Below are 17120 nucleotides of genomic sequence, written 5' to 3'. Positions count from 1 at the left end.
TGTAAAGTCGCTTAGTGTTCACGTAAAGGTTTTCGTCGTTTTTAGATTTACAAATAAGCACTTTTAACATTTCTGTTTTTATTTCTAACGTGGTAAATGTTGGTAGAGATAACTGACATAAACATCAAAGGGTCCCGAGACCAAAAGGTTTGAGATTTGATGACTCCTTGTCTACGAGTTATAACATAACTGAGTGCTTACTCTGCTACGTGCTGAATGTTTTAAGATATCACGCTGTGGTTTTTCTCAGTTTATTTATTTCTCTTATTTTGTCTAAATAAGGCTTTATTTACACATAACAGGTCTGGTTTCTGTTCATTATGTGGGTTGATCGGGTTGATCGAGTGATTTTTTTTTTTTTTTTTTTTAATCTCTGAGGAAGTAGGTCTTTAGTTAGCAATATCTTTTTGAAAGCTTTCAATTCTTCCATCAGTAACAACACTAAGGTCCCATGGATTGTCTTTATAGAGTCAGATCATTGTTTGCCCAGCACTACCTCGCCACATCATTACCTCTGTGTGGTAATTCTTTTTAACATCTGAAAAAATTAGGCATGTTGCCTAATTCTTTACTAATATTTCTAGGTCTTCTATCCAGTTGTGACAGTGATTTGGGTATATCGTAAGGTACAAGTTGGCTTACTTACAAAAATTAGGAAGCAACCTAGATATTCTTTTTCAAAAATACAGCTTTAAAACTCTTAAAATTATATTACAGTAACTTTTTCTTTTTCCGTTAGTGTTCCTCGCTTGGCTTAAGATCCAATTGCCAACAACTCTTAAGTCATTTTCCGGAATAAAAACTTCATCTCCTTCACTGTTAAGTATTTTCTGAGCCCTTACTAATGTGCTAGGTGTCATGCTGAAAACATAATAGTGACATGCGAGACAGCTCCAGTGTCAGCCTCATGGAGCTTCGGGTCTTGCAGAGGAGAGAAATGTTAAACTAAGTATTGTATGAATAATTTATTTAAACTTACAGGGTCCAATGAGTATGTGACAGGGGTCCTAACCAAGTCCAGCGTGGGGCAGTTCCATCAGGTCAGGAAAGCTTATGTTGATTCCAAAGCCAACATTCTCCCTGGGCTATTGGTTACACACAAATATGTTAGCCATTAGTCTTTTAAGAATAATTTAGCGTATCTTTTCTTCATCATTCAACCTGTGGTTATGCACGTGGATGGTAATTGATTAACTGGAAGAAATTGCCTTCTGTTAGCTTTGTGAGGACGGCATCCAGCCTTAGTTGATTGCAGCCTGTTGAGAATCTGTCCACTCAGTATTTCTGCCTTCAGAGCACTGTAGTGGCTCCCTTCGCTGCCGTGTTGCCATATTTTGTGTGACTGTTTACCTGTGATTATTGCAATTTACCCAGCAGGTAATAGAAATCCGTTTACCTGGAATAAGCTCTAAGAAAACAAGAAACTGTTTTAAGTTGATACTTTCCTTTTAGCATTTGTTTTGATTGTTGGATTGGGGTAAAAAATTGTACGTCTTTATTGAAAAAAAGTGCAGAAACTATAGCAACAAATGAGGTGCAGTTTATAAGAGATATAATGGAAGTTTTAAAATTGTTTTGAAATTTTTTTAATGCTTATTTTTGAGAGACAGAGATAGCATGAGCAAGGGAGGGCCAGAGAAGAGAGAGAGGGAGACTTAGAATACGAAGCAGGCTTCAGGCTCCAAGCTGTCAGCACAGAGCCCGACGCGGGGCTCCAGCTCACCAGCCGCGAGATCATGACCTGAGCTGAAGTCGGGACGCTCAACCGACTGAGCCACCCAGGCGCTCCTAAAATATTTTTTTAATAGTTGAGGGAAACAAACATGTTAGCTGAGGAGATAAAGCTAACATCTTTTGCTTCTATTCCCTTCTTCCAAATTCTTGTTTAAAGGAAAAGAAAGTTGATAGATAATCAAATTAAACTTCTATGATCCGTAGTGGGAAGGGAGGAGACTTGATTAGAATAAAGAAGAAACCAGCTGAAGATTGCAGTCCTGAGTTGTTGCATTGGAATTCGTCTCAGGCTTAGAAACTAAACCTTTTTGAATCATAAAGCCTTTAAAGAATCACATGTAAGCTATAAACCTTCTCCCCATGAATATGCTCGTATAGATTTTGCCAGCCAAAATCTATTCTAGGATCTCAAGCTGTTAATCACAGATCAAGGTTAACAACATTTTAGAGTTTATACCATATCAGGATTCACACCATGGACTAAAGTCAATTTTAGATGGATTGAGGCCTTAAATTTTTTTTTTAATTAAAACTCATGGAAGAAGTTGTAGGATAGTGTCTTTTATACCTTGGAGAAAGGACAGGTTTCTTAGACAAGATATAAAAGGAATTGACTGTAAAAGAAAAAATAGTTTTGACTGCATTAAAATTAAGAGTTCTGGCAGATGGAGCAGTGAATCTTAAAGTGAAAAACAAGTTACAGAATGGGAGTGTTCACGGTAAACATAACTGGAAAATGACTAGGATCAAGAATATACAAAAAATTCCTACAGGTGAGTGAGAAAAGAACAAATGGCCCTCTAGAAAAACAATATGAACAGGCATCTCACAGAAGGCATGTCCAATAAATATGAACAGGTAGGTTCTCAGCATCATTAGTGACCAGAGAAATGAGATACCCTTTCAAACCCGACTGGCAAAAGTTAAAACATCTGCCAATACCACGTGCTGAGGACATGGGTTCCCAGGAAGTCGTATCCATTGCTTGTAGAAGCACAAGTAGGTACAACCCTTTGGAAAAGGGGTCTGGCCTTACCTCCCAAAACTGAATATACCTGTAACCTAGCACTTCAACCCTTATGTAGCTACCCAAGAGAACGCATGCACACATATACCAGGAAACATGTAAAATAAGTTGATCGTAGCACTGTGCACAGGAGCACAAACCTGGGAACAGTCCGGGCGCCCACCAGTAGGAGAGTAGATGAAAAAAAAGCGTCGTTTTCATGTAGTACAGCTACAGTTTACATGGTAATCAAGGTGAATGAAGAACAATGCCACCCAATGATACAGATGAATCTTAGCAGTCCAGTAGGTCAAACAAGACCCAAGAGATTACATACAGAGTGGTAAGCTTTTTCCAAAAAACTTCTTAGGAATACATACAAATGAACAAAAAAAGATATAAAAAGGAAAGCAAGAAAATGATGAACCTGTGATTCCAGACACTGGTTATGGGGGGGGGGGGGGGGGCGGGAGGAGAGGAGGCAGGGGCCAGAATTGGAGGGAAGTGACCATGTGATTACATGTAGATTATTGTGAGAGTGCCTGCTTTTGTTTTGGCCAGGAGGTTTCGCAGTACTTATTACTTCATTAAACATAAGTAATTAGATAAGCAGTTTTTTAAAGAGAACCATGTGTGTACCCGTGATGAGAGGGATTTGAACCAAGGCTAATTAATTTTGTTTTGTTCACCTGAATTCCAATTCGAAAAAGATTTTTTTCAGAGTTCATTGAACACATCGTTACTAAGTATCAGGAGCTACCCTAGGGATTGGCTGGAAATATGGAGACAAATAAGCCATATTCTCTGTCATGTGGTCTGAGTAGAAGCAAACACTGGCAGTAAGTGGGTGAAGCCTTGTACTAATCTTTGTGGTTCAAAGAAGAGAACAGTTAATTCTGCATGTCTGGATCTTGCCTCCACTCCACTCCCACTATCCGCACCCCCGCCAGTCCTCCTCTGACACTTGATTGATAGAATTTTAGACGTCTGTTGGACTGCTTGTTTCGTTCCATCCTGTTACAAAGTTTATTCTTTGTAATATGTGTCTGTCTCATATATTCAGCTTTAAAATCTTTGAAACCAAGTGCCTTTTATTATCATTCTCCAGTGCCCCCCCAAATATCTTGAATAATACTTATGTTTATTATTTCATTCAACAAAGCTTAGAGTCCCTACTATGATGCAGACATTTGCATGTATGCCCTGCACCTTTGAAAAGTGAGCTAATGAATACATGAATGGAGTATAGAAATTAACAGACGTTTACTGAATTCCTGTTACATGTTTTATGCCAGGTCGGACCTGTGGAACTCATGAGACACTTATGATCTGTTCAGTCTTGCAGTGAGATGACTTAACCGTAAGACAGTTAGAAAACAGTACCTTTGCGGATTTCATGTGAATAACCAAGGAAATGACTCTAAAATTTTGGAACAGTACATAGGGATAAGGGAGAACGACCTTATATAAACATAGTTCTTTTCTTGAGTTGCAAGTTATGTCTTAAGCCAGAGTTGAAAGCTATTTTGTCTTTCACTTTTCAATTTGCGTAGGTGGGTAAGTTTCCAGATTTAAACTGTAGAATCTTGTGATACCAAGTATGTTTTTCACAGGCAGTTCAATGTCTGTGATACTAGCAGACATATCACTTGTTGATTACAATCCATATGTAATAGGTTTCGTATTAAATACCCTTAGTTGTGTGAGTGTACATTATAGCTGAAAGGTGTCCTCTGTAAACGCCACTTTACGGATGAGGAAACAGGTCCATAGAGGTGAAGCAGCTTTACTTACTAAGGTTGCACAGAAAGCGATAGGATTAGAACCCAAGTCTCCCTCTCCTGGTTTAGTTTTCCTCATGTTGTGGGATGTTGCCCTATGTAACCTAGATTCTTCAGAGTTGCTTCTCATGATTTCAGTGCTGTGAAAGCTGTTTTTGCAAATAAGTGGCACTTTGAATTACAACAAAACAGTATGAAATAGTAGAAAAAGTACTGACCTTTCCAGAACTCTGGAGATATGAGTAAACTTCAAATTCAACTCTAGCAATAATTGGTGACTAAGACTAGCTCGACCTTGCAAGTCGTTTCCCCGCTTTGAGATCTTTAACGTCTCTTCCAGCTTTCATGTCCTTTTAGCTAAAGCCAAGCTAAGCCAAGATCCCTGGGATCTGCTCTGTGGGTTCTCAGTGCAACTGGTTTGATTAGCCAATCATTAAAATAAACCTGGACTTCCCACATAAAATTACCTAGTTCCTTTGTGGTCCCATGTAACATGTAAAACACTTACTTGTTTTTCATCTGAAAAGTAAACTCGAGGGCACTGACAGTGTTTATTCACTGTAGCATTCTCGATACCTCGCGTTTTGTAAGCACTCGGTAAATCGTTGGGTGAGTGTACATCTGTTTTGGATAACTGCTATTGCTTTAGGCCTTCTCTGCCATGTTGTTTAGTAAGGGAAAATAATAGTATTTGAAAACAGTGTCCATTTGAGTACTTGCTGTCTTTGTCATTTATATGAATAGTCTTCACTTGATCATAAAGGATTATTTTAAATCCTGCAGTATGAACACATTTTCTCAGTGACTTATCTTTGTTTATTATATAATAAACATTGGTTTAACATTTTCTCAACATTGGTTGAGATTCTGCATAACATGCCCTCCTTAACTTCTTGCACATTATAATAAAACCTCATTCTTTAGGGAAAGAAACAGATTCCATTTGTAAATTTAATTTACAGGGGATTATTATAATAATTATATCCTTTATTTCTCTAGTTATAATCGCTGGTTGTGTCAAGCAAGATCTGAGGATCTATCTGATATTGCTTCTCTAAAAGCCTTATACCAAACAGGTGAGCGTAAGTAGCTTTTCTTTTCCTTTTTAAGGACCCCACCTAGCACGCTACTAGAAACTTCATTTTTCTCTGATTTTGTCCATTTTGCCTATGAAAAAAAAATTTTTTATACTAATGAGGATAGTTTGGCTCATCATCAAGATCTTAAAAATAACATCTCAACCTATAAAATTTTCATCTTGTAGTTCTACGTTGGTCCACTTCTTCTTAATGTCTCTTTTCTTACCTTTTAACATCTTTTCTGCTCTTAAAAATACCATTCACTTGCTATACAAAATTCAAACCTTGTCTAAATATATAACGGAGATGGGGAAAGTTCTCAAATTTCCACTCTTTCTCCATTAAATTCCTTTTTCAGGCAGTAATTGTTAATTTTCAGAATTGAGTTCCCATTAGTTTTTCCTGGATCACTGATGTTATTAAAACTTGAACAAAACCTATTTATAAAAAGGCCTTGGCCCTGCAGCCTTACCCTTGGCTATCCCTGATTTAAAACCTGCAGGAAGCCTTTGTCTTAAAAATAAGTGCAGTCATCAGAACCTCATAAAGCTAAAATATATATATGTATTGTTTTCCACAAAGTGAAAGAAATCTGAGGATGAAATTTGAAAAACGTTAAGTTCCTGGTTTTCAGTCTTTTATATTTGTGTAGAATGTTTTTACAGTGTCCGAGTCCAGCCTTGGAATAAAGTCTCTAGGCGCTGATCACATTTCCCGTTCGCAGGTGTTGATAACTGTGGGCGCACAGTGATGGTGGTAGTTGGAAGAAACATTCCTGTCACATTAATAGATATGGACAAGGTAAGCCACAGCAAGGCTCTATTTTACACATGATGTTGATTTTTACAATTAGTAGGATGTGAATTTGGAATCAGGACTGAGAATATGAGAGGGGGCGGAAATGTGTGTATCTGGGCAGAGGAGCAGCCCTGGGTCTGCAGGCTGGCATGCACCATTCATTTCAGTACGTTAGGGGTTCGGTTTTGCTCTGTAGGAGAGCAAATTCTCGAAAATACGAGAATGCCATCATATGATCTCCAAAAACGCAGCCGCTCCGTTTCGGATGTGATGTAGCCGGAGAGTTTTGGGTTGGAATCACTCTAGGTTATAATTGTACTAACAATCAGATACTGCTTGTCTTGAAAAAAAGAAAAATTAACTCTTGAGTACCTATCTGAAGAGAAGAAGTCAGAGATGTAGTTACCCCAAGATGTCATAATTCCATAACCCCTTCATTTGGATGCAAAGGACAGATTCGTAAGAGAAAAAATGGTATTATTACTGGCAAATAAAAATAAGAAAATGATTATGCTTTTAAAAATGATTACTGGGGCGCCTGGGTGGCTCAGTCGGTTGAGCATCCGACTCCGGCTCAGGTCATGATCTCACAGTTCGCGAGTTGGAGCCCCGCGTCGGGCTCTGTGCTGACAGCTCAGAGCCTGGAGCCTGCTTCAGATTCTGTGTCCCCCTCTCGCTCTGCCCCACCCCTGCCTGTGCCCTGTCTCTCTCTGTCTTTCAGAAATGAATAAACATTAAAAAAAAAATTTATAAAGAAATGATTAGTAATCCAGGGCGCCTGGGTGGCTCAGTCAGTTGAGCATCCCCCTTTGACTCTGGTTATGATCTCATGGTTTGTGAGTTTGAGCCCCGGATGGGGCTCTGTGATGTTAGCGTGGAACCCACTTCAGAGCCTCTGTTCCCCACCCCCGCCCCTTCCCTGCATGCTTCCTCTCTCTCTCTCTCTCAAAAATAAATAAACTTAAAAAAATAAAATAAATAAAAAATAAAAATGATTAGTAATCCAAAAAAAAAAAAAAAAAAACGAATCAGAATGAGATATCTTTTTTCACTTTCAAAACTGGCCTGAACTTTTAAATAATAATCATTGTCATCAAAGATGAATTAAAATGATAAAGGTGGTCACATCCATCGACCCAGGAATTCTGTTCCTCAGAATTTGTACTAAGGAAATAATCTGAGTATGGAAGTAGCTGTAGAGCCTGAAGCTGCCCAAATTGGAATACTTGGGCAAGAGACCATTGAATCCAAAAGATAAATACATAGGTCATCCAAGAACATCACTGTATTAGAAAGTGACTACAAAAGAGGAAAATCACTTTAACAAATCGTTCTTAATCATAGTAACAAATTTTGTAGCTAAAAATATAAAAATTGCACACAATTTTGAGATAAAACACATATGTACAAAAGCAGATCATTGCTTTCTGGCTAAGCCCTTAGGCTCCCGGTCACTGGTGTTTAGGTAAAAAAAAAAAAAAAAAATTATGGAAGCATTGGACCTGGCATGCTCCCATGGGCTGGTTTGTACCACAAAACTATGACTTAAAGTTCTAACAATTATGGCATATCCACAGATGGAGTATTTTGTGACCCTTAAAGGTTATAGTTACAAAGGCAAATAAATACAGTACTATAGAGAAATATTTATAATGTAATATCAATAGAAAAGTGGTGCATTAATTGCCTATACCCTGACTTTAACTTGTTTTGTTTTAAGCATAAAGGTAAAAACTCAAAATGTAAATATTTCAAAATGGATGTCATGGTTTTGGGGAGAACTTGTTTTCTACATTTTTCTGTCATGTGGCTATACTTCCTTATAATGAAAAACATTTAAGTTAAAGATGGGGAATTTAAAGCTGAAAATGGGTATCTTAATTGCCCTGCAGGGGGTGGAGAGTGGATAGAAAGAGGGCCAAAAGCAGTCTGGTAAAAGCAGAAATAATAATAAAAATACACACACACAAATGCACAGGAAAAGCTCGACTGATGCAAATTATATCATTACTAAGTTTCTACTTGTAGCCATTTGTTTTGTGTCATTAACAACCAACATAACATTCATTTTCATCATTAATAATGTGATTGATAACCAATAAAAACATAAATCTCTGCATTTGATTTTGGCGTGCACTTGCTTGGTGTTCTGGATATCCATGATGTATCATTTCATGTAATATAATGAGATACATTGTGAGGTCCAAACCAGCAAAGTGGAAGGATCCTGTGTGTTGTTAGTGCCCTGCTCCTTCGTCCGCTCTGGTAGCAGTTGGATGCTAATCCATTTTAGTCTACTCATGATAATGCCAAAGACTATCCTGAGGAGAATTGGGAAATCGCCTGTTTGATAATCTTTCAGTGGTTAATTCTTAGCTTCCTCTATGTCATTGTTTATAGCTACACCACTGGGTTACCCTGGCCCTGCCCATATTGGAGCTCTGCTCCGTGTTTAATGTTTCTCTTAAATTTCATCCTTCTTATAATGAAGTGTTTCTCTAATGTGATCTGGGTCACATTAAATTTGAATCTTTCAGAGCTCTAGAAATGCTGCCCGGCTCATTGCCATCTACTGACTAAACCTGTTGTCCTTTTCCTCATTTCAGCTCAACATTAAAGAGGCCAAGAAAATTAGTCCTCCAAGTGAGCCATGGGAGGGAGGCATCACTCAGAATGTCCTTCTGTAGTAATTCTTGGTTACGTGAGAGCCATAAGTCTGCATCCCACTAGAGACTGCAAAGATTTTCATTGAGTTTCAGGCAGAAACTTCAAGAATGATCAGAAGTCTAGAAATTGTACTTCTACAATTCATTATTATCCTAGAGAGGGAAAACCTCGCAATTGACTGAAGAACTCTTTTGAGTATATGAAGAGTTATTTGAGCACATAGAGACTGATTGTTCCCCTCCAGCCCTTAGAACAAGGCAGAAAGGGATCCTACTGTAGCATTTCTGAGAACTGGTAAACACTGGCTAGGTTCACTTTCCTGAAGCTCTTTTTCAAAGAGAATTGATACTCATTAGTCTGAGATGTCCATCTGTAGTGCCTGGGGCATCAATTAGGTTCATCTTCTGAGTTTTGTCTCTCTCTTGGCTTCTGCGAAATTGACTACTTATGCAAGATGATCTTACGTTTACTTCTTTTTTCCTTCTAGGCTCTCTTATATTTCATCCATGTAATGGATCACATTGCTGTGAAGGAGTATGTATTAGTATATTTTCACACACTGACCAGTGAATACAATCACCTGGACTCTGACTTCCTGAAGAAACTCTACGATGTTGTTGATGTCAAGTTAGTTATTTTTGCAAATTATGAAGAGGGGAGATAGCTTCTTTCTTTCCTAATATTAATGAGTAGTAAACATTGCTGTGTATTCTGTGAAAAGATATTTCATGTAACAAAGATTTTTATCACACATAGATCAGATATTTTAATATCAGGAGGCCCTCCTTAACTCCAGTGTATTTTGCATTTAAGTAAATTCATATGTAAAATTTTTGCTGCTTTTAAACATCTTGCGAAAGGGTTGGGGTCGTTACCAATCTTTGTATATAACAAAAATACTACCTTCTGTTAATAAGGTGTGTTACTCTTCTCAAAATACATTTATAAATATTATTTCATTTGACCAGTGACCCATGAGTTTTATAATTCATGATATGATCTCAGATATTCTAGTACAGTATAAAAAAAGGCACATGATAACTTTTTGTTAGATATGAATTTACTTTGTTTTACCTGTAGTTGGCTCTGTCACAGCCAAGGGAAACAATATCTTCTATAAAATGGATACTTTAAATAATGAAATGTCCCCTGAATTATTTTTTGACATTTCACTTAAATTCAATATGTAAACTAGACCCATTTAAAATTTTTTTCCCCTTTGTGAATATATTTCTGTGTTCTAGCAAAGAGTTAATTGTCTATAACATGACATACTGACCCATGTTTTTATTTCGCATTAGATACAAGAGGAATTTGAAGGCTGTTTATTTTGTTCATCCAACATTTCGTTCAAAGGTACAGTGTGTTTCTCTTTAGCTAAATCTCACATTTAAGTGCACTGCATGCCAGCATTTTAAGATCTATTTCAACATCTTAATTCTCACTATCACCACTGTGATGGCCAATTTCTTTGTCTACTGTTCCTTTTCAGTGATTTTCAGTCATGATCCTAATGCTTTGGTCCCACGTTAAGTCTAGTATCTTTGTAGGCAACGCATACAGGCTGTCCGCCTCTCAGTTCTTGCGCTTGCCTCTTCATGCTCTGTGTTCATTGGACTTCGCTCACGCTCTTGATACGCAATGCGCTTTCCTTCCTCTGCTCGTGCTAACTTCTGTTTGCCCCTCTGCTCAGTAGTTACTTTCCATAGAAAGCCTTCCCCGACCCGTTCTGCCAACGAGTAGGTACTCCTGCATTATACTCCCCCTTAAGATTTTAATTTTTAATTCCAATTAATTGTTTAATTTTCTACTTTATGCTAGCCTGCAGGATGTGTGAGAGCTAGATTAGAGCTGTCTTGTTCACAGTCACATCCCTAATATCTCTAATATCTAGTCCTGCATTTTGACCTCATCAACACATGCACTCCCTTGGTTCTTTTACTTTTTCTAAAAATATCATCTTTTTTTTTTTTTTTTTTTTTTTTGGTCTTTATTTTCTTCCCTGTGCAGCCTGAAACCCTTGCCCTGTCACTTCAGTCACTGCTGTTAATGCCTACAATATCGTTCATCACACTTGCTCATCAAAACCTGGTCGTGAGACATTTCACCACTCTGCTTTCTTCACTCTCGTATCTGGGTTGCTGAACACAGATGGAGAAATCTTAGAGCCATGTGACTGGGGGCTTCTAAGCAGACACGGAGCTTTCACTGCTAAGGCCCCCCTGGTATTTCACTAGACAGTATGTCCCAGGAAGGACACATTCTCCTCAAGCAGCCCCTCATTCCAACAGTTGGCCCTGCCTTATTCTTGATCAAGAACATCAAAAGCATCAGTAAAAAGCTTTCTGTCCTCTCCCTCCCACCCCAAGCTTACCTGACATCTGTTCCTATCATTAGCTCCTTTTCTGTCACAAAAAAAATGTGTTTCTTCTTAATGAAGGGCAGGCCTTCTACCTGGTGGTCTGGATCCCCTAGTAATAAGAGCTGATGTTTTCTAAGCGCTTCCTGTGTGCCAGCTCTTCCCAGGCATTATCTTGTTAAAGTCTTGTGTCTATGAAGTAGATAGTAGTTTATGCCCACTTTACAGGCAAGGAAATTGATGCTTTGAGAGAGTAAGTAACTTTTCTGAGGTAAGCACCTAGTAAGTAGTGGAGTTTGGATTTGGATCTAGACATTTTAATTGGAGAGCCTCCACTCATCAACCACACAACACATTTCCGTCTCCTCAGGAATTCTCTTCAGCAGTTTTTGTCTTTGTCTTTCTCCTCCCATTTTTCTGGATCTAACTCATCAACTTTTAAACACGCTAAAGCCTCCACTTCTATTTCCTCCCCTTTACAACCAAAATTTTTTAGTGTGACCTACGTTCTGCACTCACTGTCTCCATTTTTTATCCACCTTAATTTACTCCAGTCTCATTCAGATGCCACTCTGGCAACTAAAGCGACTCACAGCAAAATCACTGGTCATCTGCGTCCTACCTGTTTTCCCTGCAGCCTTAATCCCAGCCGGTCCCTTCTTCCTTGAAACACTTTGTCTTGGCTCCCTTGAAATGTAACCTTGCTGAGCTTTCTCGCACTTCGAGCTGCTCCTTCTCGGTCTCCTATGCTGTCCCCTCTCTCTGCTCCTGCTTATCCTTGGAATGTCAGTGTTCCCAAACCCTCATCCTTTTCTTTCATTCTGTACCTTGTTTCATTCCTGTGTCTTCAGCAACCCTCAAATATATATATGCGGTTCCCAAATACATACATGTCAGGGGAGGCAGTAAAGCCCAATGTTTAAAGCATAATCCAAGACTCAGGTTCTAATCCCAGCTCTGCCAACTACCAGTTTATCATCTCAGGCAAATAACGGAACCTCTGTGCTTTAATTTCATCTTGTATAAAACGGAGATAATAATAACAGTGCTCACCTTGTAGGGTTATTGGAAGGATAACATTAGTTAATACCTGCAAAATGCTTAAAATTTTACCTGACCTATAATAAACGCTCAGGAAACGTTAACCACTCTCATCATCGTCGCCATCGTCCTCCTCCTCGTCGTCATTCCTGTGCTTAGACGTGAATGTTGAACTGTTGATTAAGTATCTTCATTTAGATGTCTTACAGGCCCCTGAAACTCAACATTTGAGAAACAGAATAACTCCTGTGTTCCCCTACTCACTCCCAAACTGCTATTTATATTTCCTGTCCTAGTCAGTGGGACCACTGCCCTTCAGGTGCCCAAGCCAGGAGCCAGGGAAACATCCTATTACATCAGTTCTGTGTGCTCACTACTGTCCAAATCCATGCCTGTGCCATTAGTCCCACTGCCTCTACGTGAGCTCGTCCCGCCACCGTCTTGTATCTGAAAGGACACAGCTACCTCCTAGTCCATATCCATACTGTCCTGCTTCCAGTAGAGCACACCACTGTTCCTTCAGGCCTGCCTAATGATACTTTCTTAGAATGTTAATGGAAGCCTAAAATATTTACAGTGGAGTCCTTTGCAAAAGTTGGCCAAACTCAGGCCCAGGCAAGGAAAAAAAAAAAAATCTGACTATATCATTGGGGTTTGGAGAAAAGAGGACTTAGTTCAGCATAAAACCCAGGATTTATTTATTTAGTAAATGAAAGGACTGTGTCATTCATGACTTCTAGCCGTCATCAGATAAAGGGGATCATGGGCTAGGATATAAATCTGAGAGTCTCCATCAAGCAAATAGTGCTTTAACTCTTTAAATATGCTAATGAATAAAATCACAAAGAAGACAGCTAAAGTTGACAGAGCCCTGGGATCAAGGAGGGCGACCAAGGAGCAGTAATGTGAAGATCTTCCAGAGAGCCAAGATTGACTAATGTTGTGGGAGCCAGTGGACAGGAAAAGCGTCAAAGACGGTAGAAGTAGTCATTATTTTAAAGCACTGTGGAGAAATTAAGTAAGATAAGTAGTGAAAAGTCCTCATTACCCTTCATAGTAAGAGATGAGTGAAGACTTCATTGAGAGAATGTTTTTCACTTTTCGCTTTCTGATTGTTTACAGAATTGTTGAATTTCTCATCTTAAAATTTGCATGTAAGGAGCATCTGGGTGGCTCAGTCGGTAAAGCATCCGACTTTGGCTCGGGTCATGATCTCATGGTTCAGTTCATGAGTTCAAGCCCTGCGTGAGGCTGTGTGCTGACACTCAGAACCTGGAGCCTACTTCAGATTCTGTGTCTCCTCTCTCTCTCTCTCTCTCTCTCTCTCTCTCTCTCTCTCTCTCTCTCTGTCTCTCCCTCTCTCTCCCTCTCCCCCTCCCCCACTTATGCTCTGTCTCTCAAAAAAGAAACATTTAAAAATTTGCATGAAATATTTTAAGTAATCCTTTTAAAAATTGCAAAATTTTTTTTGGTTTCCTCAGTGTTGGAATAGCATAGTAAGTGCTAATTAAGTGCTTATGAGAATGCTGTTTGGCCAGGCTTAAAGGAAGGAAGGAAGGAAGGAAAGAAGGAAAGGAAGGGAAGGAAGGAAGGAAGGAAGGAAAGGAAAGAAAGAGAAAGAAAGAAAGAAAGAAAGAAAGAAAGAAAGAAAGAAAGAAAGAAAGAAAGAGAAAAGTACAGTGTTGGAACAATCAGTTAAATGAAAGGCTTTTCCTGCTCTTTGTTCAGTAAAGTTCTGATTACATAGTCTTATCAGATAACATCTGTTATATCAACATTCCTACTATTTTGTTATGCTTAGTGGGTGGCTAATTTTTTTCTTTCTGTAGCACTTAAAGATATCACTTGACTATTTCCCCACATCTCATAATCCATTTATATTTTGTTCACCCAGTAGCTACTGAATATTTTTCTTTAATGGAGACAGGAGGATTAGGTTGGTTTTTAGCATGTCTGCTCTCTCCACTTTTATTCATTATTGTACCAGAGGTTCTAACCAGTGTAATATGGCAAGAAAAAGAAGCAAAATGTCTCTAGATGTAGAGAGGAGTAAATAATAGTGTCTTTATTCACAGATGACATGAGCATCTATGTAGAAGACCCTGTGGTATCCTCAGAAAAACTAGTAGAATTAATAAGTAAGTTTTATCAGGGCTTCAGGGTTTGAGATCAGTATTCACAAGTCAGTTGTATATATTAGCAATAGGCAGTGCAATTGAAATTTAAAAGATAATGTTATTTATATTAGCTTCAAAATCTGTTAAGTGCTTATGGGTAAATAGGGCAAAAGATGTGAAAGACTCGTGCACTGTACAAGTTGTGTACATTGCAAAACATTTGTGAGAGAAAGGAGGCATAAATAAAGGAAGACATGCTGTATTTGGGGGTTAGAAGACACTATTATTGTCAAAATCTCAGTGCTTGCTAAATGTACAGATTCAATGCCAATCAAAAGTTCAGCAAGCTTTTTTGTAGAAATTGACAAGCAAAAATGCAAAGAACCTAAAAGAACCAAAGCGATTTTATTTATTATTTATTTATTTTTAAATGTTTATTTATTTTTGAGAGAGACAGAACATGAGTGGTAGAGGGGCAGAGAGAGAGACAGAGGAACACATAGAATCAGAAGCAGGCTCCAGGCTGTGAGCTGTCAGCACAGAGCCCAACGTGGGGCTCAAACCCATAAACCATGAGAACATGACCTGAACTGAAGTCGGACGCTAAACTGACTGAGCCATCGAGGCACCCCCTCCCCACTTTTTTTTTTAATGGAGCCAAAACAATTTTGAAAGAAGACCAAAGTTGAGGACCAACACTCCCTGCTTTCAAAGCTTATTCTAAAACTGCAGTACTCAAGACAGCACAAGGTATTGGCATAAAGGTAGACATCTAGATCAGTGGAGCAGAATAGAGAACCCTGAAATAGATTCACGTGTATAGAGATAACTGGTTTTTGAGAAATGTGTGAAGTCAGGTCAGTGGAAAAAGAACATTCTCTTCAACAAATGATGCTGGAACAATTAGATACCTATATGCAAAACAACAACAACAACTTTGACCCATGTCTTGCATCACATACAAAAATTAACTGGAAATGGGTCAAAGACCTTAATTGTAAAACTAAAAGTGTTAAACTTCTAAAAAGAAAATATAAGAGAAAAAGCTTTGTGACATTGAGTAAAGCAAAGATTTCTTAGATAAAACACCAAAACACAACCCATAAACAAAATTGGACTTCATCAAATTTAAAAACTTCTGCCTTTTTAGAGATGGTTAAGAGAGTGAAAAGATGAGGCTACAGCCTGAGAGAAATCTTTGTAAATAAGCATTTATCTGAAAAAGGATTTCTCTTTAGAATAAAGGAATCCCAGAAATCACTAATAAGGAAAAACTCAGTTTAGAAACGGGCAAGAAATTTGTGCTAGCATTTCCCGAAAGAAAATATATAGGTGGCAAATAAGCACACAAAAAGATGTTTAATATAATTGGTCATTGGGAAGGTGCAAATTAAAAATGAGGTATCATTGCACTCCTGTTAGAATGCTAAAACTTAAAAGAGTGCCCATACCAAATGTTGGTGAGAATGTGGAAGAACTGGTATTCTGATGCAGTGCTGATCTGAATGTAAAATGTTACAGAAGCTTTGGAATGCAATCTGGCAGTTTATTTAAAGACTTGAACGTACACCTACCATGTGATCTGGCCATTCCACTCTTAGTATTTACCTGAGACAAATGAAAATCTAGCTATACAAAGACTTATCCACAAACGCTCATGGAGGTTGTATTGTAGCCCTAAACTGGAAACGACCCCCCTATGCCCGTCACTAGGAGAACTGATAACCAAACTCGTGTATCCACACAATAGAATACTACTCAGTAATGAAAAAGGATGAAGTGTTGATGCACATCACAACACGAATGGATTTCTAAGTAATTATGCTGAGTGAAAGAAGCCAGACAGGCGTGCACACCGTATGATCTCATTCGTATAAAATTCTAGGGCACACAAACGAACGTGTAATTACGGAAAGTAGAGCAGCGATTACCTGCAGACAGGGAGGAGGGTGGGGGGGGTGGGAGGAGGGTGGGAGGGGAGAGTGGCAAAGGGCCCTGAGAACCTCCAGGACTGATGGCTATGTCCTTTTTCTTGATTATGGTGATGGTTTTATGGGTGTGTGTGTGTGTGTGTGTGTGTATATATATAATATATATTATATATATATATTATATATATTATATATATATCAATGCTTAAAAAATTGTATACTTCAAATATGTGCAGTTTATTATATGTCAGTTATATTTTAAAAGATACGTTTTTTTAAACTGCAATGAAATACTGCTACATTGCCACCAGAATAGCTAAAATTTGGAAGACCGGCAGTACCAAATACTGACAGTGATGTGAAGTGACAGGAATTCTCCTACATCATAAGAGGGAGTTGGAAATCATGCAACTACTTTGAAAAGAGTTAACGAAAATTTCTTATAAACTAAATATATACCTAGCCTGTGACCCATCAGTGCCACTAAGTATTTACCCAAATGAAATGAAAATCATGTGCCAAAAAAGACTTCTATGAGAACGTGCATAGCAGCTTTAGTCATAGCAGCCAAAGACTGGAAACAGCCAGGCACCCATCAATAGGATTA

At 38.4% G+C, this 17120-nt stretch overlaps 1 protein-coding gene across 3 annotated transcripts in view; it reads left to right on the top strand.

The window, feature by feature from the left end:
- GDAP2 (ganglioside induced differentiation associated protein 2) overlaps positions 1-17120 on the top strand; it is a 66968-nt gene that overhangs the window by 32970 nt on the left and 16878 nt on the right. For all 3 annotated transcript variants that reach the window (XR_008295192.1, XM_015076177.3, XM_053214674.1), the window contains exons 9-12: positions 5521-5597; positions 6325-6401; positions 9553-9692; positions 10367-10421. Coding sequence is in view for 2 of the 3 variants with exons in the window: in XM_015076177.3 (XP_014931663.1) it covers positions 5521-5597; positions 6325-6401; positions 9553-9692; positions 10367-10421 (349 nt within the window). In the remaining variant the exon portion in view is untranslated. The remainder of the gene's footprint in view (positions 1-5520; positions 5598-6324; positions 6402-9552; positions 9693-10366; positions 10422-17120) is intronic.

The sequence above is a fragment of the Acinonyx jubatus genome, chromosome C1, assembly GCF_027475565.1.
Source record: "Acinonyx jubatus isolate Ajub_Pintada_27869175 chromosome C1, VMU_Ajub_asm_v1.0, whole genome shotgun sequence".
Lineage (NCBI taxonomy): Eukaryota > Metazoa > Chordata > Mammalia > Carnivora > Felidae > Acinonyx > Acinonyx jubatus.
The sequence above is the reverse complement of the archived record's forward strand: the minus strand, read 5'-3'. Positions and strand labels throughout refer to the sequence as shown.